Source organism: Anopheles darlingi, chromosome 3, assembly GCF_943734745.1.
Source record: "Anopheles darlingi chromosome 3, idAnoDarlMG_H_01, whole genome shotgun sequence".
NCBI classification, from domain to species: domain Eukaryota; kingdom Metazoa; phylum Arthropoda; class Insecta; order Diptera; family Culicidae; genus Anopheles; species Anopheles darlingi.
The window spans coordinates 6,425,935-6,448,814 of record NC_064875.1 but is presented as its reverse complement, the minus strand read 5'-3'; the positions used below and the strand labels follow the sequence as shown (position 1 = coordinate 6,448,814).

Here is a 22,880-nt window from a genome sequence, read left to right as displayed (position 1 = left end):
TTCTATTGGAACCTTAAAGCAGAACACTTTAAATTCCTTCGAACCGCCTCTCAAAAAGCCGCTACTTCAATACCAATTCCATGAGCCGGTTTGGTAGGTTGATGGATCATTTTGCTTTCATTTTTCGACGCTCGTTACGACTTCTCTCGCTCCGGTGCATATCCTTCCCAATCGATTCTGCGGGTGTCCCGCCAAAACATAGTTTCAAATCATGCTCGCTTATGGCCACGGTATAGGGTACGCTTTTTTTAATTATGCATCTATAGCACGACGCCACGCATGATTCATCAACCACAAACAAGCGGATGTCTAGCAGGTTTACGTGTATGTCGTAGGTAACCAACCTAGTGATGTCTGGTACACACCAGGAAGGTCACATAGCGCCAAGCAAACCACCAAACACGTTAGCTGTTGATTGGGCTTCGGTTTGCGAAACCGCTTCATCAGCGGTGGTTCTAAAACTAACGAGAACGGAAGATAGAGAGAGACAGAGAACGGACTAATGAAGGGATGATGGAGAAGAAAAAAAACACGCTGACCACCCTGCCTCAGTTTCAGATCGCGGTAATTTCGCAGTAACCGTTGGCGTCGTGTTGCGGTCGCTTGGATGAATTTAATGACAGGTCGCGAACATGGCAACTAGCAACAAAGCCCGCTCATTTGCAAACCACCATTAAGCGAACGTTGATTTTTGTTTGTTTTTTGTATCTTTTAAACGCTTTCAATCATTTTATTCCATTAGGGAACAGGGGGACGTAGATCATTTTAACTGAATGACATTTAATGTTTGGAAGAAAAGCTTTTAGGTCAAACCGTTTGTTTTTTATCAGCAGGGGATTTTGGGGATATGGATGTCCCCAATAGTACTGCTAACGATCCAGGGATTACCACGATGTCACAAAGAGTGTCACAGCAAAGCATTAATTGTCGATCATATACACAGAGATAGTGTATGTACTAAATCGTGAGAAGAAATCACCTGTACTAAACTCGTCGTACCTAAGTATCGGTATCCGGTACAGCACCGTTTGATTGCAACCAGGAATAATAAAGCGAGAGAAGACCCATAAACCATCGCAACACCTTCTTCCTTATCGTCTACGTCAGCACGGGCCAGTTGATTGATTTTGGCGAAATTTTTGATTACCTCAGAGTGCCGTGTTTGCGAATTGCACCCCGGAATTGCGGCCTGAAAACAATCGATTGCCTGGCCGCCAATCAGTGTCCACATGTGTCGTTGCTTTTACGGCAGGGTTAAGGATAGCCGGGCCGGGATATGGCAGATCGAGATCGTTTATTGGACCGTTATAACGGGTCCTATCGGGGGGAGGGTTCCAGTAAGCTTTCTAGCAAACCGCTGGCTTGTATCCTATACCTGTTGGTGCATGATTCGACTAGAATGTTTGTCAACGACGCACTTTACAATGCCTCGGGCTCCGGTCAGCGCACGATAATCGTCCAAAGCTAGTCCAAGGTCCTCGTGGTTCGCTCGCGGGGAATGCATGCGCCATTGCGTCGTGTAAAGATTATCTCCTTCGGCTGTCTGTCTTCGGTAGCGTTCGATTTCGCCATCGCAGCACACTTGCTGCAGGTCAAAGTGTCGTATTGCACTTTGTTGGGATCCGAAACCTTCCTTTTAACGATTTTTTTTACAATCAGTGACACGTTCTGGCACTTTCGAGCCATGTTTTAACCTGCTTTATTATAATATTTTTAAAAAATAATTCAATATTTAAGTTATTTAACAACAGCAGCTTCCTGTCTCATCCAGAAAAATCAACGAAAACTGCCCTGAACGCTCCGATCCATCCCTAGCTAGGAGCGGAGCTTAAAGCGCTATTTTCCCCATTGCGTGAACAGATCCCCTTTTTTGTACAGCTGAGAGATATGACACCACAACCAGCGTCGTGCTTGTCGTACTTTGGCCATTGCTCACGCGGAAGCGCAACGCCAAACCAAACAGTCAGTACGGCAATGCTTCATTGTATCACATTGAGCAACGTAGATGCGCACGCGAGATTGGTGTGCTGTTACCGATAACTAGAGGCTAGAGATCCAGATACTGGATCCGGGTGGCACAGGCGGCCGCCAGTAGACTGCAGACCGAGGCCGTATAGATGACGGAGGCGGTCGTACCGGTCCAGGCGACCAACGGTCCTGTCGTCACGGACAGTATGATCTGCGCCACGAACAGCATGCTGCCGATGATTGAGATGTCCGACGCTAGGCCGCGCCGTGGCTGAGTGGCATTCGTGTCGCTGCTCGCTTCCAGCTGCAAAGATCGAAACGAAAACGTTACGAGGCGTAGCAAACGGAACGGAAAGTTAACGAGGTAGACAGTACTCACCAGCCCTTTGGCATGATATTTGGCCAAAATTATGTACGGCATCGTGAAGAGCAGTGCCCCAACGATGCCACCGGTCACACTGAACACGTACACCGTGATCTTGTTGGGAAAGGTGGCCATACACAGCATACCGACACAATCGATCAGCAGGCCACCGGTGTAAATTTTGCGTGCTCTCACGACCCGAATGAGTCGCTCGATCGTGTAGGAGTAGGTCGAGCAAGCGATCGAGTAGATCGCCATCCCGAAGCACCCATACCGGACACCCTCGATGTACAGGGCGTACTCGTCCGAGTCCGAATGGGCCATCGGATCACCACCGAACACCTTCTCGCCGACAAAGTCGGTAAAGTACAGCGAGTAGCTGATGTGGCTCATCCAGCAGAACAGATTCGTGACGCACAGTATACCGAGGGCCGCCGGTATGCGCGGACGCTGCAGGAAGCCCACCTTTCTGCTCGGACTTCTACACTCCACGGTCCGTTCCAGTAGCGGTTGTTTGTCTAACGCAAAACCATTTTTGCCTTCGTGCGCTCCTGGTGCATGATCGAATTCGGTTTCTAGCTGAAGGACGAGCGCATCGGCTAGATCTTTGACGGGCGTTAGCTGCAGCGAGGTGTTGCTCTGGCGTTCCTCCGTTATCATGCGCTCGGTCAAGGGTTGCAGCAGTTCGTCGCGTTCCATCAGCGGCAGTGGAATCTCTCGAAAGCTGCTCACGGTTACGATCAGACAGAAGATGAAGATCAGCGTCACGAGGATGAAGACGGTGTTGATGTTACCACCGAGCAGATCACCCAGCGCCGTCTCATCCCAATCGATCGCTCCAATCAGATATCCAATGGAACCACCCACTCCCGACAACAGCGAATACGTACTACAGGCCTGTCCGTGGTCCTCTGCAATTGAAGAAAGGTGCATGGTTAGAACATTCATCATAGCATCACGGGATCGACACCTACCGGGTAAACTGACATCGAGCAGGTATGCCATCGAGGGAGCCTGTGACGAATCGGCGCAAAAGTCTAGCATGATGGTTCCCAGGATGGTCAGCAGTATTGCCCACTGGAAATGATCGCTACTACTAGCAACAGGTTCTTGGTTGAGTGCATCGATGGTGATCGTGTTGTTGATGACTGGTTCCACTGGTTCTCCTACATCGCCGAGCCACTGCCCAATTGTTTCACCGAATGGCAGTAGCAGACATCCTAGAATAAAGAAAATTAAAATGTATAATGGACTTTTCATATATAGAACCTTTGGGATAAATGTAACCGTTTAAGCTAAATGCATAATTCCTACAGTAATTATAAACCCTTTTTTCGTCATTTTAAACATTATTTTTGTTTGTTTCCATTTACGATAAACACATGTTACTATTACTTCTGAATAAAGAAGCTAAATTTTATTGTTTTTAAAAAGAAGAAGGAAAAAAATTCGCCAAAAAGAAAAACTGCTTGGTAACCGTAATTCATACTAATTTAATGCATAATCCCCGGATAATCATCACTCGAAATTCGAAATTGATTAGAGACAAATTCCTTCTTGCAGCGTCAACCATTACTACCAACACGATTAGCTGAGGTCATCACCCTGGGTTCAACATAAAAGGCACGCGCGTCCTATCACTTCGGGGTTGCATCAATGTACCCGGGAATTCGGAACCACACCGGATTCGCGATTCGTGGAATAATGTCATCCCTCAATGTCATCGATCACCAACAACCAATGAACCACGCGAACATTATGCACGTTGATGCTTATGATGATGATGATGATGATGATGATGATGACGAGCCGGCAAGCGAAACAAAAACAAATCGATTCGAAAAAACAAAACAAAACCCCATCCACGAGATAAGAGCAATTTGCATCCCGGGCCTCTTAGCGTGGACGCTGCTGGACAAGCGAGCTTATGTCATTCCCTAGTTGTTGGCGACCACTGGTGATAAGGTCAGCACACGGGGCTCGCGATGATCGCGAGCCGTAACCGCGATAACCGCCATCGACACAACGGGCCCGCGGTCTGTATGATCGGTTTAATTGAAATTCGACGCCAAGTGCATCACTTTTAAAGTAATTTATCTAAGCTTCGCCCGCTTATCACGAACGCTACTCACAAACGCCGCGCAATGGGAAGAGGGCGCCCCTTATCGTGACATGAATGTTACGACTGGTGCGCGCCCGGATTATGACTTCCGTCAACGCACGTGGTCCAACACCGTCTGCCGTGACTGGCGCCCGTTGGTTTGCGTTCCAGCGTCGGTGTGCGTGCGGTGCGGTTCTCGTAGATTTGGTAATCGGTTAGCGTTAGCTGGGTGGCGTTTGTATACAAACAGGCGCCACCGCGATACCACTCTCCCCACCGCCAAGCACGACAAGCGCACGCCAAGAAGCTGAGTGGCCGGTTTTACGATAGCGACGCCACGCTGCCAGGGACCGTGTGCTGCGTGACGAATGTGCGTTTGGGTTGTCACAAAAGTTCGTTTTCTGTCATAACGTAGATAGTGCACTACAAAAATCATCTTTGCCAACTGAACAGTTTTACGTAAAATGTTTCAAAATAGGACCTCACTGCACATAGGCTATGGTTACAAAAGGATGGCGAGTATTTGTAGAAAGAATGTCAATTTCAATGTAGACACGACTGTCAATTAACTAGATCAAGTCCGTCTATCATTTCCAGGAGTGTTAGGGTTTCTACACCTCGCTTGGTTGTCTGCAGCAACATGAAAGAAACATGACCTTGGCGGAACACTTTATAACTACACGAGGAAAGCAGTCTGGTGCTGCGTCTGATAAGCAAGTTTTTGGTTCCACCAAAGCAACCATATCGGAACTAAATTGTTCATGAAAATGAAGAAAGGTATGGAGGCTGATTGCACAAAACGTATATCGGTGGTAAGCTGACGAGCGATTTAGATTAGATGTAGGACCAACGCTCCTAGCCGAGAGTACACAACCGCTATCGCCGTACGCCCTGAGCCCCGCTATATTGCAGTTTAGAAAGGGCGATTCCAGTTGTTTATCCAAGAAACATTGTGATGTTGTACACTTTCAGCCGGACGTTGGTTGCTAAGGATCGCGATGGAAACGGTGACCGTCCAGTGACCGGCGCCTACTACACGCGCCGCACACACCACACCGAGATGCACACGCACGCACACACACACACGCTGGTACACTAACGGATCGTGCCACGGCAATCAATTAGTCTTTGTTTGCTCGCGGACGCGCTTACTCTATCACTTCGCTGCGGTTTTGCTGCGGACCGGACGCTAGCGAGTACTACAAGACTAACTCTGATCAGATCCCATCCCATCGGGTCACTCTGTTGATGCTACTCACCGAGTACAAGGCCAGTGCCGAGGGCTAGTAGGAGTGGCCGCCGGCGGCCAAAGCGTGACCGGCAGTGATCACTGAACGAACCGAGCACCGGTGATACCAGCAGACCGATCAGGGGCGAACAGCCCCAAACCATCGTCATCAGATGGTGCTCGATGCCGATACTCAGCAGAATCGGTGTCACGAAGGCCGTCTCAGCTGAGTACACAATCTCGATGCCCATGATAACGAACGACAGCCGCACAAAGTCGAACCGAGATTTTTTCCTATCGATCGATCGATCGGTGGTGTGGAAAACTGGGTAATGTAGACTCGCACTTACACTTTCACCTGTGCCGGTGGCCACATCGATCGATCCAAACCTACCTGAAAACGTGCGAGTAATCGTGCTGGTGTTGCTGACGTGCGTTCTGTTCGCGTACGCGCCGCAACTCCTTGGCCAGCGGATCACTGCCGCTGATGGTCGGTTTACGTTCGAGTGCAACCCGGCGGGGACCGGCCGCTGCCGGACCACCACCCGGTCCTGTCTTGACCATCTCTGCGGTTGTCTGCGAAGTTTTCCGACCGAAGCGCTGGAAGCTGCCCCGGAATGCACGAGCCGGTCTGGATGCGCTCAGTGCCGCGATGACACTGATCGCGACGGACGCGAGCCTGTTGTAAATGCTCTTTATCTCGCGCCTCATGACTGGACCACGGGCCGGGCCGGGCCTGCCCCGTGCCTCTGTACTCCCGGAGGGCGGGAGATAGAGAGTCGACGAGAGGCGCTGCTGAGGGATGTTAGAATGTTATTGCTGCGCGAGGTCCACACGTGTTTGTGGAGAGAAGTCAAATCAAAAGGCACTCGGGACCGTGCCGTGGTTTATGTAAATTGCACCCCGCACCGCGCACCACCACCACCCTGGCCCGATGTTACGTCACACAACAACCACCACTTCGTCACCAACCCCCGGCACTTTGCAGCTCGCACGTCACTCGCACTCGCACTTGCTGATAAAACGTGGGTGATGGTCGTCGCGGTCCTTAACTTGCGCATCACGCACCGATCGTGCTTTGGAGTGGAGGGCGTTGCTTGGGGTTTTTTTTGGAGTTAACGCTGAAAAACTGGATAGGTCCGTGTGCCCGGGCCCCAAAAATCTGCACACGAGGCACTCGATCGACGGACGGCTGTGCACTACCGTGAGGCTGTTGCTGCTGCAGCACCTCACCACCGCCATGTGGGTGTCGAGTTGTCGGTGGTGCCGTTGATTAGAATTTGATTCATCGAACGCCACGTCGGTTTGTGTGTTCATGTGTGTGTGTGTGCGTGTATGTGTGTTTGTGTACTCCTGCACCCTTCTGCTGCTGCTGCTGCTGCTGCTGCTGCCGCTGCTGCTACGACCGACGCCGGTGAAGATCTTAATCCCATCGAACGGGGTTCACGCGGGTACCGATGTTTGTTTGCGATACAGACCCGACAAGGAGACGGATTCCAGCGCCACGACAAACACATACGCTGTGGGCCACACCACCAGCAGCAGCTGTTTCAAGATTACAGCCCACTTAGTCACTCTCGGTGCTGTGTTGGGTGTTGTGTTTATTGCTGTCGACCACTGCGACTGCGATTTGGCGTAACAATTTGGCCTTCGGTGTGGACGAGCGCCGAGGACGGCTTATCGATCGATCGGACGAGCGTCTACGTTGAGTGTGACGTGGCCGGGCAAAGAACACCGCGTTACCGCGCCGATAGGTCGATCACACTGGGATATAGAGCGACAGATTGATTGTAGGTGCTTCCGTTTTCCCTTTCCGTTGGATCGTTTATTTTTATCCTCCAGCTCTAAACGGCAATCGATAAGGAGCGCGAGCCAGTCACGGTATCTACGCCATTACAGCGTAGAGCGGGGCAAGATTGTGCACTTAGTTGTATTGGAGTCAGTCAAATGTGAATTGATAGCGTCTTCAACAAGACGCCAGATGAACGATTGGTCTTTTACTAAACGAATCAAGGTATCAGAATTTGTAAATGAATTTTGAGAAAAGACCGTTTCCTCGATTAGTTCCAGTTTGCTATCTCATTGCACTGGTGAGTTGCATTCAAAATTGAGTTGAATATTCATGCAGGATTTCGACAAATATCCGTTACAGTAGAATTGAATTGAATTTCTTCATTCTCGATTATCATAGAATTTAGTTTTTCTAGATAGAAAGATTCATAAAATTTACATATGCATCCTGTTCTGCAAACTTTTGCGCCACAATGAAAGCACAGTCTCTACTCCAAGTTGGTTTGTGTTCAATATTTTATTCGAAGTTCCGTTGAATTTAACAGAGCACTGTCTGTAGCTGTAAAGATGCTTTCGAGATTTGAATTTAGGCCGAACTTACCTGCTGTGTAAGATTTCATCATAACACACTCTATCGAACATGTGGCAGCGCTAGCAGCATCACGACAGATTCGAATTTGATATACAGCAGCGTACAGTGTAGATATTTCCTGTTCTAGATAACAGCAAGATAAGGCCGTTGGGTTTCCTAGTTGCGAGATCCGGGTCTCGGTTGATGATAACACCGGTCGAGACGGTGCCCACAGACCGGTTTAGTATTGTTGCAACGCGATTAATGTGACTTTTACACGAGGGATTCCGGCTGTTTGAGGTGCATTTAACACGGGCATCGCTGACACCGTATATTTGCAGTAGAATTAGACTCGTCTAGTACTCGTTGGGTTAAATGCATACTGCTTTTGTTTGGAGTCAAATAATCACAATTCAGCATTCAGCGTTGCTAGTGGCAGTTGATCGAAAACATTAACTTATTTTGCTGCATAAGTTAATGTATGCTATATTCAATTGAAGTAGTGAACTCACACATTCTCCAACCATTTTATTTTCTATCACGTACTCATCAGTTTAGCAAAGAACAGTAGGTTTCATGATATCTGCGAGATCGACGGAAAATAAAGCTTTTGTCTTGTATCGTGTTTTTAATGCTGATCACCGGACTTTTCAACAAAATATTAACGGAGTTGTTCGATTTTATTCTAACTTTTATTCGTATTTTTCACATTTTTCCCAAATGGTGAACATATAAACAATATGGTTTAAAATGTTAAGATTGTAAATTAAAAAAAGACTTAACGGAGATGAATCTTATGAATCTAATAATCTAATGAAATAATATCCATTTTTGCAACGAGTGGTGCATTAAATTAGTAGAAACCATAATGGAGGGCACTTAGAACCTAAAATTTGATGGAAACGAAAGCCTGTTTGATGATACAGTAACACGAGAACTTTATCAGAGTCACGATTCTTTTTTTTCGTAACGAGCATTTTCATTTGTCAGAAATGATCATGTCTCGCTCAAAATTTGATGAAAAACATGTTATGCAATCATGCTAGTTGAAAGCAAGAGACACTGAAAGAGTTATCTTAACCCTTTTGTCAAAAACCATCTCTCGCCATCTTTGTGCGAAAAGCATTCAAATTAAAAAAACGCGGAAACTAAATTATGCTATGCATACAATACTCCAGCCAGCCAAAGACTGCCAGCCCAATATCGAAAGAAAGGTAACTATTCAACGTCTTACTACTCATTCATATAAACACAATAATCTGATTCGTTTTATTTCTAGAGCATCTCTGGCACGTAGCATGTTAATAAATAACGTTAAATCATTCTATCAGGAACGGAAGCTAAGCACCCGTGGGGATTTACTCTTCCCCTGATGACCTTAAAACCAGAAGTAGCGAGTCGCGAAGCGAGACGTCTTATCTACCGTCTCGCATCGGTGATACTGGCAGCTACGCGCAATTTTGCCGCGTGGGGAAAAGTAGGGCAGCTAAAACGTATCACAAGAGTCACTTCACCTCCTAGAGGTCCATATAGACAATCTGTGTGGCGCACAGCCCTGCCAGCGCACTGCAAATGCTAGCACTGAAGACGACCACTGAGGTCGTACCGAAGGCGGTAATAAGCGATCCCATCCCGAGGGCGACGATGATCTGGGCGACGAAGATCATACCACCGACGACCGCTATGTCCGTGGCCAGTCCTCGTTTTCGTTCGTGCGTCTCGACACCAGGTTTGCTGACCTTGAACTGTAGATAAACGAAACCGAAAAGGAAAATTAACGAGGATGCCACCCACCAGTGCCATATCGGTGCATACTTACAGTTCCTTTGGCATGGTACTGGCCGAGCAAGAGGAAGGGCATGGTGAAGAGGAGCGCGTACACCATACCACCGGTAGCACTGAGCACGAACACGGTTACCTTGTTAGGGAAGAGTGCCATACAGCACATACCGATGGCATCGATGAACAGACCGCCACAGTACACCGTCCGTGCCTTCAACACCTTGATCAGCTTCTCGATCGTGAACGAGTAAGTCGAGCAGGCGATCGAATAGATCGCCATCCCGAAGCACCCATACCGGACACCCTCGAGGAACAGCTGATAGTCGGCGGAAGCGTTCGGGGCAGCCGGATTGCCACCAAACACCTCCTCGCCGACAAAATCGGTAAAGTAGAGCGCGTAGCTGAGATGACTCATCCAGCAGAACAGGTTCGTCAGACACAGAATGGCGATCGACTTGGGCATCATGACGATACTTTTGATGAAATCTTTCGGGCTCATGTTCATCGATTCTTCCTCTTCCTCCTCTTCTAGCGCACCGTCCACCGGTGGCGGTTGCTCGGCATCTACCAGCGCGTTGTTGATCTTCTGCGGTACCGCATGGTCGGGCGATTGGATCGCTTGCAGCTGCGCCGTCAGCGTTTTGCTCACGTCCTTAATGGTGAAGATCTGTTGGTCGCGGCGTGCCTTCTCCTTCTTGATCGTAGCCTCCGTCATCGGACGCAGCAGCTCATCGGCCTCAAGCAGTTCCAATGGAATCTCTCGGAAGCTCGTCATCGAAACAATCAGACAGATGGCGAAGATAATCACGACCAGCGTGAACACCGTCTTGATGCTACCACCGAGAAACTCCCCGAACGAGGTTTCATCCCAGTTGATGCCACCCATTGCATATCCAATCGAGCCACCCAATCCGGCCAAAATCGAGAAGGTACTGCACGCCCTTCCGTGATCCTCTGTAAAAGGGTGTAAGGAATTCATTAATGAATGTTCTCCGTCGCGAAGTTGCAAACCTAATCGCTACTTACCAGGTACACAAACATCCAGCAGATAGGCTCTCGATGGTGTCATACAGTTATCCGCATTAAAGTCCATCAAGATCGTACCGATGATGGTGATCACGATCGCCCACCGATAATCGACCCGATGCTCCGCAATTTCTTCGTCGATACGATAGAAATTGTACGCACGGAGGGCATCCGTCGCTGCTGTACCATTCAAATCCACCAACAGAGCCGTTGACGGTTCGAGAAGCGTCAGTGGATCGACGGGTCCCAGCTCACCGAGATCACCGAACCAGGAGCCTATGTTTTTCCCGAACGGCACCAGTAGACAACCGATGATTAGACCAATACCGAGTGCCAGCAAGACCGGTCGGCGACGGCCAAAGCGCGACCGGCAGCGATCACTAACCGAACCGATAACGGGCGACATGAAGAATCCTATCAGCGGTGAGATGCCCCAAACCATCGTCATCAGATGGTGTTCGATGCCGATGCCCAGTAGAATTGGTGAGACGAAGGCGGTTTCGGCCGAGTACACAAACTCCATGCCCATAATGACGGCTGAGATTCGAATAAAGTCAAAGCGTGTTTTTCTCCTGCAAGGTGGAAAGGTAAAGCACCCCGGTTACAGCGAGAGGGGAACTGGAACCCGACAAAAATAGCAACATACCGAAACACGTGAGAATAGTCTTGTTTTTGGCGTCGTGCGTTCTCCTCCCGGACGCGGCGCATCTCCTGTACCACCGGATCATTGATAAAGTCCGAATGGAAATTCGTACCACCACCGGCAACCATTGTGAGGCTGTTCTGTCCCTTGGTCTGAAACTGTTTTCCCGGCGTAAGGCCTCTACTGCTGCTGCTGGTGCACGCTTGTGGTGCTGACCTTTGGCTGGACGATGCAGGAATTTGTTCTGTAAAGAATAGAGTAATGGTGAGCATTTATTAGTGGATCCGCTTGCTGTTCGTTCGTTTCAGGTTTCGGCTACCATAACCAGACATGGTAGAGCATTGAATCCGTTGCTTGCCGCTGGAAACACGTAACGATCGTATTCTCGTGAAGAATGACTGCAATATACTAAACTCTAAAGCGACAACAACCCGATGTCAATGTCCCATCGCTTCTCGGGACAGAGTTCTAATCGCGACCAACCAACTGTGTCACTGATCATCCCGTTGACCGAATGTGTAACAGACCAACTAATGGCTCTGCGTGCCCGTGGTATAGCTGATCTATGTAATTGATCTCGCTCGTGTTCAGCCGTCTTCCACACATCCGGAATGGCCCACTGTCTCGTTACTGGTTGTCTGAAGAATTAACTGGCAAAAAAGGACCACGCTGATACTGTTATCAGTTGCTCGTTGTTTCGAGAGTGTAGGAGAACGCTTGGCTAGACATTATAACGTTACTGCTGGACCTGGTCGATGTAAACGTCCATTAGCTTCCGAAACCAACGGACACTATGTTGATGACTTCATAGCGTACTCTGACAGGCACCGTTAACTGCACGTTTTTACTCTTCCTCGTTGGAGTTCCTGTGTACGAGCACACAGTCTGTTCGTGAACCTAGCAGCTTATAGTTGTTGGAATTACTCACTTGACATGATGCACGTTCTTTCTTGTTTGATTTGGACATCAGAAATAAAACGAATCAAGACGATATGGTTTAAATGTGACGCTCTCGTGAGAGAGAGTTGTAGTACAAAACTTTGTTGATTGACTATGTGACCTATGCCTACTACGAAGGTACGATTTGATGGACAACTTTTTTTCACAAAGTGATTCTCAGTTTTTCTGTTAATTGCATCTCCCTCATTTGATACGACTCCAATTTGGTTGATTAGTTAGATTGAGTCATTGTCACTTGAAAATATATGCTAAATGCAGGTTGTAACAAGTCTATTTAAGTTGTGTCGAATGTATGATAACCATTTTACGTTCATCTATAGCAATCAATTCTGTCTAGTTTATCAATCAATGCCATATCATCGAGAACGATTCAAGGTAGGTCGGAAACCCTAGACCGATTTACCCCGCTAGCCACATAATCCAACAGCTTAAAGGTACCTCTATTAAAAAAAAACCCTCAGACAGTTTCTCCATTACCGATTCACTACCGTCATAAAGAAACATTTGAAATAGTTCAACTTGCAACAAGCTCCATTTCCCATTGAAAGTGATGCCGCAACGAGGCTACGGCACAGCAAATCCCTCCAAACTATAAAGTTTTCCGCTGTGGGTGTTCAACAAATTGGTGGTTGTTGACTTCTGCGAGCGTCCTTGTCCCGCCTCAGCTAGATGATGTTCAATGGATACCGCAGCTACCGTTTGTCGCCATTACGACTTCAGCCCCTCCTTGGTCTGACTTACAACCGCATTACTCCCCCGTCAACATTAACACTCGAACGGTTGACATTATCGTTCCCAGCTTTACGACCAATAACTGTAGCAATGTTATGGCAACCCTTCGCTGCTGGTGGACGGCTGACGATAAGAAACTGCACGGTGTTCGGGTGAGCTGGTGCGGCGTGGGCTTTCCTCTCGCACACACACACATACACCTTAATAAAGATGTCATGGAAATGTTTCAATTTCGGTTGAATTTTGCGGCTTCTTGCGGTAGAGGCCCATAGGCTGGTTCGGGTTTCGATGGAGTAAATTAAGATTTGGAAGGATTTCAAATGGTATAACTCATACTTAACCTCTTTAAGGCTCGTAAAGAAAATCTCTTCAGTGAGTATTGAGTGATCTTTATTGATTGAAACGATTGTACATAACTGTATGGTTGAGAAGTACAACAGATCCTTCGTATACCCCTCACAGCACACCTACATTGATTTAATTCCAAAATAGCAACACCTCCTATGAGTGCATTCTCAGATTTATCGAACAGAATTCGACCAACAATTCTAGATACATTCCTCACTTAACAATCGATTAAGGCATACATATGTTCCATCGCGGTAGATATGCTACGTCAGCGGCCACCGGCTGAATGCTGCCAATTTAAAACAATGCCTTAGGTCAGGGTTGCGTGCCGTAAAACCATTAATTAATTTGCATGTTTTGTGTCTGTACTGCAATCAGCAAACATAGCGCCGCTAATGAGTGAGTGAATTCGTTACCCCAACTATAGCATTGATGAGATCATGTGCGTGGTATCAGTGAGCCAGAATGACAGGGTGTATTGTGTGTGTGTGTGCGTGTGTGCTCAGATAACCTTTTCCCTAATCAAACATTGATTCTGGTTAGAGTGATTCGGAAACATGATGAACGGCACTGCCAAAGATTTGCCAATTAAATTCCCAGATCGAGAACCGAACGCTCACCCTACACCGAGAATCCCTCCGTTTGATGTTTCCTTGTCGTGAGCATGTTTTTCCGACCAGCCGGCCAGACAGCACAAATTACGCGTCTGGCAGTGTGGTCGAAACCTCTAATGAACTGATAACGTCCAAGCATTCCGGCTAGTTGGCTCCCGATCTTCGAAATGCCACTCGGAAATATCAAACCGCTTCCTTGCCTTGCCTCCGCAAATGGAGAATGTTATTAGAAGGAATGCTACAAATCTCAAATTACAAATCCGACGCGACTCAGCAAGGTAAAGTACCTTCTCGAGTACCTTGGAGCGATCTTGGGGGGGTGTATCGCGAAGCTACTCTAGCTGTTCCAGTTCATTGAAGGCGCTTGTCGCTAGCCGGTGATGCGCTAATGCCACTTCAAATGTGGGCTTCAGCTGTACAGCAGCTCGGCTCCATATTGCCTGGCGTGTCACTTCAACTTCGATCAGTGAGTATGGATTTAATATTCGCATAACTCGTAGAACTTCCCCGAATGTTGCTTCATCAGAACAGGATGCTTAATCTATTCATTCACCCTTTCCCCCTTTTTCCCAAATGTTCAAAGTTTTGCATTCATTTTGAAAGCTGCGCGCACTGGTGCCCTTGGCTATAGAGGCTGACTTAATGTTGCCCCGGGACGCATGAAATTGTTTCATCGTCGGCCAATTCGAGGAATTTTAATCACCTTTTACAATTGGGTCTGCGGTTATGTAGCACTGCATAGAGAACCGGGAAATGAATGTACAAAGTTTGATGGATCGTTATTGCATTTTTTTTGAGAACTTTGATATCCGAAACGAATCGACCCTATCAACTGAATCATGTTCGATGCCCTTTGATGAAAACATCCCATTCCGGTGCGCCATTGTTGTACCATCACACCATTCGCCAACTGACCTGCCAACTGGCCACATGAAACATTGGCACCGTTCGCATAAACTCCACGATACACGCATTCGCTGTCATCATCACAGTTCATGTTGCCCGGAACTCATCAAAACACTGTCATTCCTGGCACGCAATCGGTCAAGGAACATAGTGACACTGTTTCCGGCAAACCACCACCGCACTGGACACGCGATCCAGTCAGTCGCCGATGCACGGATGCTAGGACGAAACCGGCAACGGTGCTTTATAGTAGCTCATAAAACATTCAATCTCGCACCCCGTCGCGATACCATCTCACGTTGGTCCGTCCGCCCTAATCTGCGACCGAATATGAACTCCCTTGGCAACCACATGATGCTGCTGCAGCAACACCAGCGTGTTACGTTTCCTCATCGAACATTCTCATTGATGCAAGCCTCCTTTACATGTGCAAGAAGCGTTTCCACAAGCACTGTCCAGAGCAGAGTAACAGCGTTGCAATAACACCTCTACTCACCGTTCGATAGCTACGGTCCTCTTCGGCGGTCGTCCTCTTTCTCCTCTCGTCGCTCACGGTGCACTACTAATCAACGGGGGCTAATGTTCTCGGTTGCTGATGACCTAGTGTCTTCAGGCGTCGTCGGTTCTTGCCAATGGAGCTGGCCACTTGCCTCATAACTTTACGCCACTCACACACGCACACGCTCGTGGTTGGCAATTTTTGTGGACACTTTCGCAGAGCCTTTCCCAGAGCACGTTTTAAGCCAAGGAGAGCCAAGGATGTTCACTCGCGCACGCACGGACGCAGCACTTTGGTCGAGATCATGGACCGGTGTTGGTGAAAGCAAAACAGGATGTCAGGGCACGCAGCGTGCCGTCAAACTATTGCGCGAAAGACCGGTGCTTCCACTTGAGGTGCTTGCCTACCGAGCACTGAACAGCTCGCCTGCGGTGCGAGATTAATTTATACAAAGTTCTTCATTATCACTACCACCACCACCACCATCTCACTCGTTCCCGCTCTCCCAGTACCGCGATCGGTGAGATGGTTTGAAGTACTTGAGCTCACCCGTGCGTCTCATCGTTCGCGTCTCTACGGTTCGGTTGCTGGTTCACGCCACCGAGCGATAGCGCGTGATGGACCATTGAATGGGAAAAATCTATCAGGCCCATCAGACAAGGAATGGCTGGTGGAGGGGAAGGAGAGTGCGTGGTAGCGACTATTCGCGTTCGCAACTGATCGTCTTCGTTGTCACCATCATCATCATCGTGATAGGCCGAATGGTGGCACGAGCGAAACTGGTGGATGTCCAGACAGCTTCCTCGTGAGGCATTTCGGGCGGAAAGGGGAGTTGGAAACAATTCGTGGCCCTGAAACCGATCTGCGTTACAGGAGCGATCCCGGTTACAGCTGCTAAGCGACCCAGTGGCGAGCCAAACAGCGTCAACGCTGGATGCAGCAGCAGCAGCAGCAGCAGCCAATCTTATCGATGTCATTGATATAAACAATGAAGTCTGCAACGCCAACAGATAGCGATCGAGTGTGTGAAGCGGACGACGGGATGTTATCGGGATGCTGCACACTTTCACGAGCTTGGCTACCGGTGTCGCGAAAACGCGTGTTCTAATTTCTGCAAATATTTACCAACATGAAATAGGTCCTGTTGTATCTTAAAGCACGTTAAAGCAGCATTGCTGCTGGAAGAAGTTCATTCAAGTAAAAACTGAACTGGGAAACTGGGGATTGTAGAACAGTATTTCAAAGAGCTTCCGTGAAAAAGAAAAACAATTCGAAAGTTGAATCAAATTTCAAGCAAAGTGTCCTTTTACAAGCAGATTTTCAAACAATCAAGAGCGCATATTTCTCCGGATCGTAAATCTTACGAGCTGGGAATCCTCCGAATCCTCGGTGTTTTTTCGTTCCGTATTTGTTGTAAGCTCCACGGAATTTCTATAAAACAGCATGCATAACAGGTGTTCAAGGATGCTGTACAGGGATCAATTTTATTGACATCCGGACGTGACAAGCGGAATCTTCGGGACAGAAGAAGCACCCGCGTTCGCGGAATTGATCCGCGGAATAATGATTGATGAACGCGGAACCACGCACCAAACACTGTTGACACTGGCGCAGGTTCGCTCGCTGTGTGATGTATGCGCTCGCTCGTTCCCGAGTGTTCCATCTCCATCTCGAACAATCGTTCCCACGCCCTATCGCACCGCAGCGCAGCGGTAACCGGGCAGAGATGCCTTTGCGCTGTATGGATGGATCGAATGGAAAGATTTATGCTCGCTGTGCAGAGCATCGATAACCCACAGTGTTTGTATGTTAAATACTCCGCCCTCTGCAGGTCAAGTTCAACAGCTCGTTCAGCGTTGCATTGAACCGTGGCATGCATTCGCGTCCGCAGACATTCGACATGGACGCTGGACGGTTGACGGTGGCTCACGCAATAGCCACCACCATCTTATCAGCTGACAGTAGCGGATGATGGAAGATGCAAGATGGTGCGAATCCAGTTGTTATCGTTGGAGCATGAAGCGAACGTGTTCGGGGAAATTGCTAAAAACAATATCGCGACGCTATCTACCCCCTTTCACTGTCGGCTTTTCGAACGACAAAACCTCGACATTGGCAACCGCAACAATAGGCAAGCGCAAGATGCTAGGTGTTTAAATTACACGCAGCAGCTATCTCGCTTATCTCTAGCGCGGTACAGCTGCTCGCGACTGCATTAGATCGATCCCGAGGTGAAGCGAGGGCTCAGTGGCGCTTGAGATAGGAATATTCCAACGACCCCCTTTCACTGACTGACGGCGGGCCTGAAGCTTATTTACCGGCTTCTGCATCTTGGTAGGCGTGTGCATGTAATCCTCTCTACCGTATCCTAAGTAGCGAGATCAGCTATTTGCACACACCAGCGACAACATCATCGAGCAGTGGGTGGAATGCACTTCATGGGATGCTACCGGGCTGCCCGGTTCTAGACTCGCCCGGTTTGTACTCATTTGTCAGGTTACAACATCTGTGCCGAGTCTACTCAGTTTCAGTGGACAATTGGAACGCGCATCTTCTTTTACGATCGAAGAACAAAGAGGAAATATTCCTTAGATATGCCCATTTCAAGTGACTTTATCTCCTTCAGCGGTACGGGGGCTAGATGAAGGGCCTACGTTCTTGTAAAACTATTATCTGAATGAAGGAATATTGTGTAATCTTTTTGCATACATGTTCCAGTAAATGTTTTTGCAACTTTAAAATGGTTTTGCTCGAAACCAACGTCTTCGAACTCTTTTTGTAATTTTGAACATTTCATCTGCACATCATATGCTCGGTAGTCCCATCGAATTTGCATTATATTTCAGGATATATAAAAATGAGTATGCTGGCCTGTTTCTTCTAGGTGAAATTGTCCAAGAAAAAATTGAAAAGATGAGCAATTTGCAAAACTATGTGAACTTACGTACAGAAATTAACAATGCAACAATAACATAACATTCTGAAAAAATTTTAAATGTATTCGTCAAAATAACTTTCAAAGTGAGCCTCTTTCAAGCCCGTATTAACGTCAGGCTTTCCTTACCATGCAGAGGCTCACAGGTAAACTTGCCGCCAAGACTATTTAGAGTTGGGTAGGGTTAGTTTGCCATAGAATTATTTACACTCGAGTTAATTACCTGTCCAGGACGGGCTGATATAGCTCCGAAAATAGTTTCCATTCTAATCGTTAGCCGAATGGGAAGGGGTCTGAAAGTTACCTATTTTCCTTCGATTGAAACATGATATCTCTGAACGATTCTGAAAGCTTGTGCCCGCTTTAATGAATTAACAGATCAATCAACGAATCATGTTACAGAATCACTATGCTAATACACTTTGCTGGCAATAGAAAGCCGAGCAAAATACTAAAAACATGATGATGGACATTGTTTTCATGTAAATGCGCTAGCACCTCAACAGCAAACTATCCACATTTAACCATTATATTTACGTTAAAATGTAAAATTTTGTGCTTCCGGCAGCAGCGTTGTTAGAGTTGTTAGTGGGAAATTGTATTTCCGTTCCATCCCCCCGTGGGGGGTGGGATTTTCACAGCCCCCTCCCCCCTTCATTGCACCCGACAGCCGACCTCAAGCAAGGACACGAAGTACACACTGCTGTGGTGCTCGGGGTTTTCCTCTTTCTCTCTCTCTCTTTTCTTTTCTTTATTTTCGGATAAGATTTGCTGCCGGTTGTGCGGTTGCTGCTTTCGACAGAAGGAAAAATCAAAAACCTCTCAAGAAGGGATCTGACATCCGAACGGACGAGCTGCACACACGATGACGATGATTTGCTCTCGACCCTCTCCTCCTCGTCCCCGTGTTCTCGACCCCGACAAGTGTGTCTGTGGGTGTGTTTGTTTCAAACTTGAGGCAATTGATGGGGAAAGTCCTCGCACTGGGCTGTCCTGTGGCTCAATGAGGTACCAAGGCTGGCCGGGTCCGAGTGTGCGATAAGGACCGAGCATTTCAAGCAAGGGGTTTACCTGCTTTATGTGGCTTATTTTCATTTTAAATACGAAACACTATCGGTGCTCCTGGTAGTCGAGCCGAGGATGAGCTACTCCCGTGAAAGGATAGAATACGGAGCCCGTAAGCAGCAGATGTGTGCGTTTCCCATCGCTTCAGCGAACTGAACTCACATCACCGACGGTAGAATTCTTCGAAGCACGGGCTAATTGTTAACAAACAGAAGCGGGCACACTTTTCAATTCAAAACCAATCTGCTCGAAACATTATTTCGACAATCGGTCAGCGAACGTACATTGGAACCTCCGTAGAACATCGGGCATTGAGAAATGATTCCCAAAGATGAACGCCAGAAAGCGGGACGCATTGTTGAGAGCAACAACGCTTGCATCATCGCACCCTTGGTCAGTTTGGTTTCGTAAAGACGGTGTCAACCGATCGCTTGTCATCTTGCCCGGTCACGCACGTGCGCCCACCACGTTTTTGAGAAGCTTGGTGACGGGGGAGTGGAGGGTCCACTGCGGCTAGGGGTACGTTTCCCGAAAAAGGGTAGAATCCTTTATCGTTGTACCTCGCTTTTGTACCTCGCTCTCTTTTGGTCTCTCTTTCTCCGTACAATACTCTCCCGAAGTTAGAGCAAAGAGCTAACGAAACGGAGGAGACATTCTGTTCTATGCTTCTGGTGTATACGGCCCTGGAAGAGCAACATAACCCCCTAAAGTATGCAACATGTTGCGAGAAGGAAAATTTCAGGAAAATGAGAGTTTTTTTTTCGCTTTTCGATTATTGAACGGTAGCAGTCCTCTCTAACCCCCCAGGCGAAGGCACCAGCGATAAGAGCGTAACTGATAGCTCGTTCAGTTTTAATTGATGCTTTCACGCTTGAACCAATCGATTATGCTGATCACTCGGTAGGTACAGCACCGTTTCGGGAAAGATGGTGTTATTTATCTTTAATTTATTTTTAAAGCAACACATTGCCACCACTCCAATGCTGGTCACAAACCTTATGCTGGTACGTGTGTTTGGGGGAAACGATTGAAATTTGTTTTTAAAACAAAATCCATCGTTCGCTTGCCGCGGCGAAGCGGAATAACCTGCTCACCTCAACGCAAAACAAAAACATTGGCTAATGATGTTTCTATATTTATGAGCCATGGGTCCATCAGCAATACCCTCGCCATCCGCCTCGCGTTCCCCCGGCAAATAAACCGTGCACCAACCGTGCGATGTGTTCTGTCCACAGCTTTCTCAGGCGAGAGGAGGACCTTCAACCTCTGCCGTTCTGCGCTCGCTGCGTCAACCACGGGAATCGAAATTAAGGCCGACACGTTGGTCGTCACAATCGATTGCTCGTGCCGGCGATGGACCGGGATCACGTCGCAATGTTTCCTCCCGGCACGTTGATGGACGTTTCAGGAGATCATCTCAAATCCCTGTCTAACGGTCGTTTGGCAAAACGCTCTAAAGTCATGATGACACACACCAACACACACATTATCGGGTCAGTGGTTGGTGCAGGATGATGTGACAAAATGCTCATAACGAACGAACGACGACGACAACGACGACGACGAGAAAACGTGGAATGGGTTTGTTGAAGCTGCTGTCTCATTTTTTTTATCTTTCCACCAGGCCACACCAGAAGGTTACATCAATTTTCCTGCTCTTCCATTCCACCTTCTACTCTCCTTCCACCCACCATAACACTGATTTGTTCCTGTTCAATAAAAGCTGTCAGCTTGTTTGCCAGCCCCCGCCGCGAAACCCGGCCGGATACGCGGGGGTGACTGGCTAGCGAACATGGAAACGCTGGAAATCGAATCGAGACCGGCCGGCAAGATGGATGCACAAACATTCCCAAAAACCGCATCTATTTTTAAAAGTCACCGCTACGCGCCTTTTGTAACTCGATTGAACTTGACCGCCATCTGGACCGCCGGAAGCGGCCGCGGTCCAATCTGATGCATCCCTGAAGCATGTGGTTGGAGAGGTTGGAAATTCAGTGCCTCGGCCGGTGGGTGTTCCGGTGCTTCAGGTCGAAACTATTTTTAAACCGAAACGAATGAAGCAACGTCAATACCGGGGGCGCGGATTGGAGGCGCCCATAATTCATTCATTGAACGACGTTGACTGTCGTGATTATGGGAGTCTCATTCAGCGCATACCACGACGGTGAAGTACGACGGAGCGATGCGTTGATTATACAAGAGCGGTCGGTTGGTTCGCTGTTTGCTACTACTTCAAACGTGTCTCGAGACGATTCCGGTTCCGATCCATGACATGAAGCGCCGGGCGCCATCGTTAGAGACACCGAAATGCTGTGTATTTGCTTCTCTTTGTTTGCTGAGCTGACGCACACATCTCGTTGTTGCCGTGCTTTACGATGTCTGCGATGGATATTAAAGTTAAACATTATATGCTGTGCTATGTTGTATGCTCTGTTTACTACGCTATGCTATGCTTACTGGATGTGATAGTAAATATCAAACATTAAATAGGATACTATCAAGACATATTGCGCTAGATAACGAATGTCAAGCCTACCCCTACTATCGTAAATGCCTACTAGATAAATCCAGGATAACAGCAAGTTACGCCAACAGCTGCAAAAAATACTCATCTCTTCAATTTTTAGTAAAGTAAATTGCATTTTTGCTAAACTTGCTACATTCTTTCCATTTATGCTAGTTTTATGTACAACACGGTGCGTTTCACGTCCATTTCTATCCCATCTGCTACACGATAAACCGATTACTGGACTTCCTACAGATAACTGACCACCGAAAAGGCATCCAGTTCGATTGTGTCATCGATTCTCGATGCCTTTCAATCGAAATCATAGGCACCATATGCTGCAACTGCATTATCCCGTTGCGTTCCTGGCGTGTGTGTTGCTGACATGAAAACCATTTCAGCCTTCGCTTCGCATTGCAACGTCAAACGCCGTTAAATCCTCGACGCCACAGCAGCCACGCACAGACTCCGCTAAAAAGGAAATGATGCTAAATCCATTTTTCCATCCCACCGCAAGGCCGAGGAGCATCTTTAGCGTCTGTGGCCCCATCCTTGCCCCCTTTTGTTGCTTACTCGTAGCACGAAGAATCGTTCGGCCTTCGTTCGGTGCCGTCCTCCGAACGCAAACGCGAAACGAAACGATGAAAGTGCTCGATCAACTGCTCGATTGCGAGTGTAGGGCAGTTGTGGCGGGGGTGGCGAGGGTGGTGGCGACGGTTACAACGGACCACACGCGGATCAAGACTTCTGCGCGCCAAACCGAGCATAGCAGCACCAGCATCAACCGATTGTACGACTTGCTGCTATCAGTTCCGTCTCGACCGCCGTTTGGTACGCTTTC

The 22,880-nt window shown here is 47.9% G+C and overlaps 1 protein-coding gene and 1 long non-coding RNA gene across 2 annotated transcripts; one reads left to right on the top strand and one right to left on the bottom strand.

Annotated features, from left to right (window-relative positions):
• Positions 1-1,683: 1,683 nt before the first annotated feature.
• On the bottom strand, positions 1,684-6,512 carry LOC125953955 (proton-associated sugar transporter A-like). Its single transcript, XM_049683849.1, has 5 exons — positions 6,056-6,512; positions 5,693-5,955; positions 3,307-3,552; positions 2,348-3,243; positions 1,684-2,272 (listed from the first exon to the last, which is right to left on the bottom strand). Exons 1-5 carry the CDS (start codon positions 6,370-6,372, stop codon positions 2,048-2,050), a joined length of 1,947 nt encoding a protein of 648 aa, XP_049539806.1. The 5' UTR covers positions 6,373-6,512; the 3' UTR covers positions 1,684-2,047.
• A 513-nt stretch (positions 6,513-7,025) lies between these two features.
• On the top strand, positions 7,026-12,466 carry LOC125954016 (uncharacterized). Its single transcript, XR_007468997.1, has 3 exons — positions 7,026-9,237; positions 9,303-9,752; positions 9,821-12,466. It is a non-coding gene; the product is annotated as an uncharacterized LOC125954016 (long non-coding RNA).
• The last annotated feature ends 10,414 nt before the right edge of the window (positions 12,467-22,880 follow it).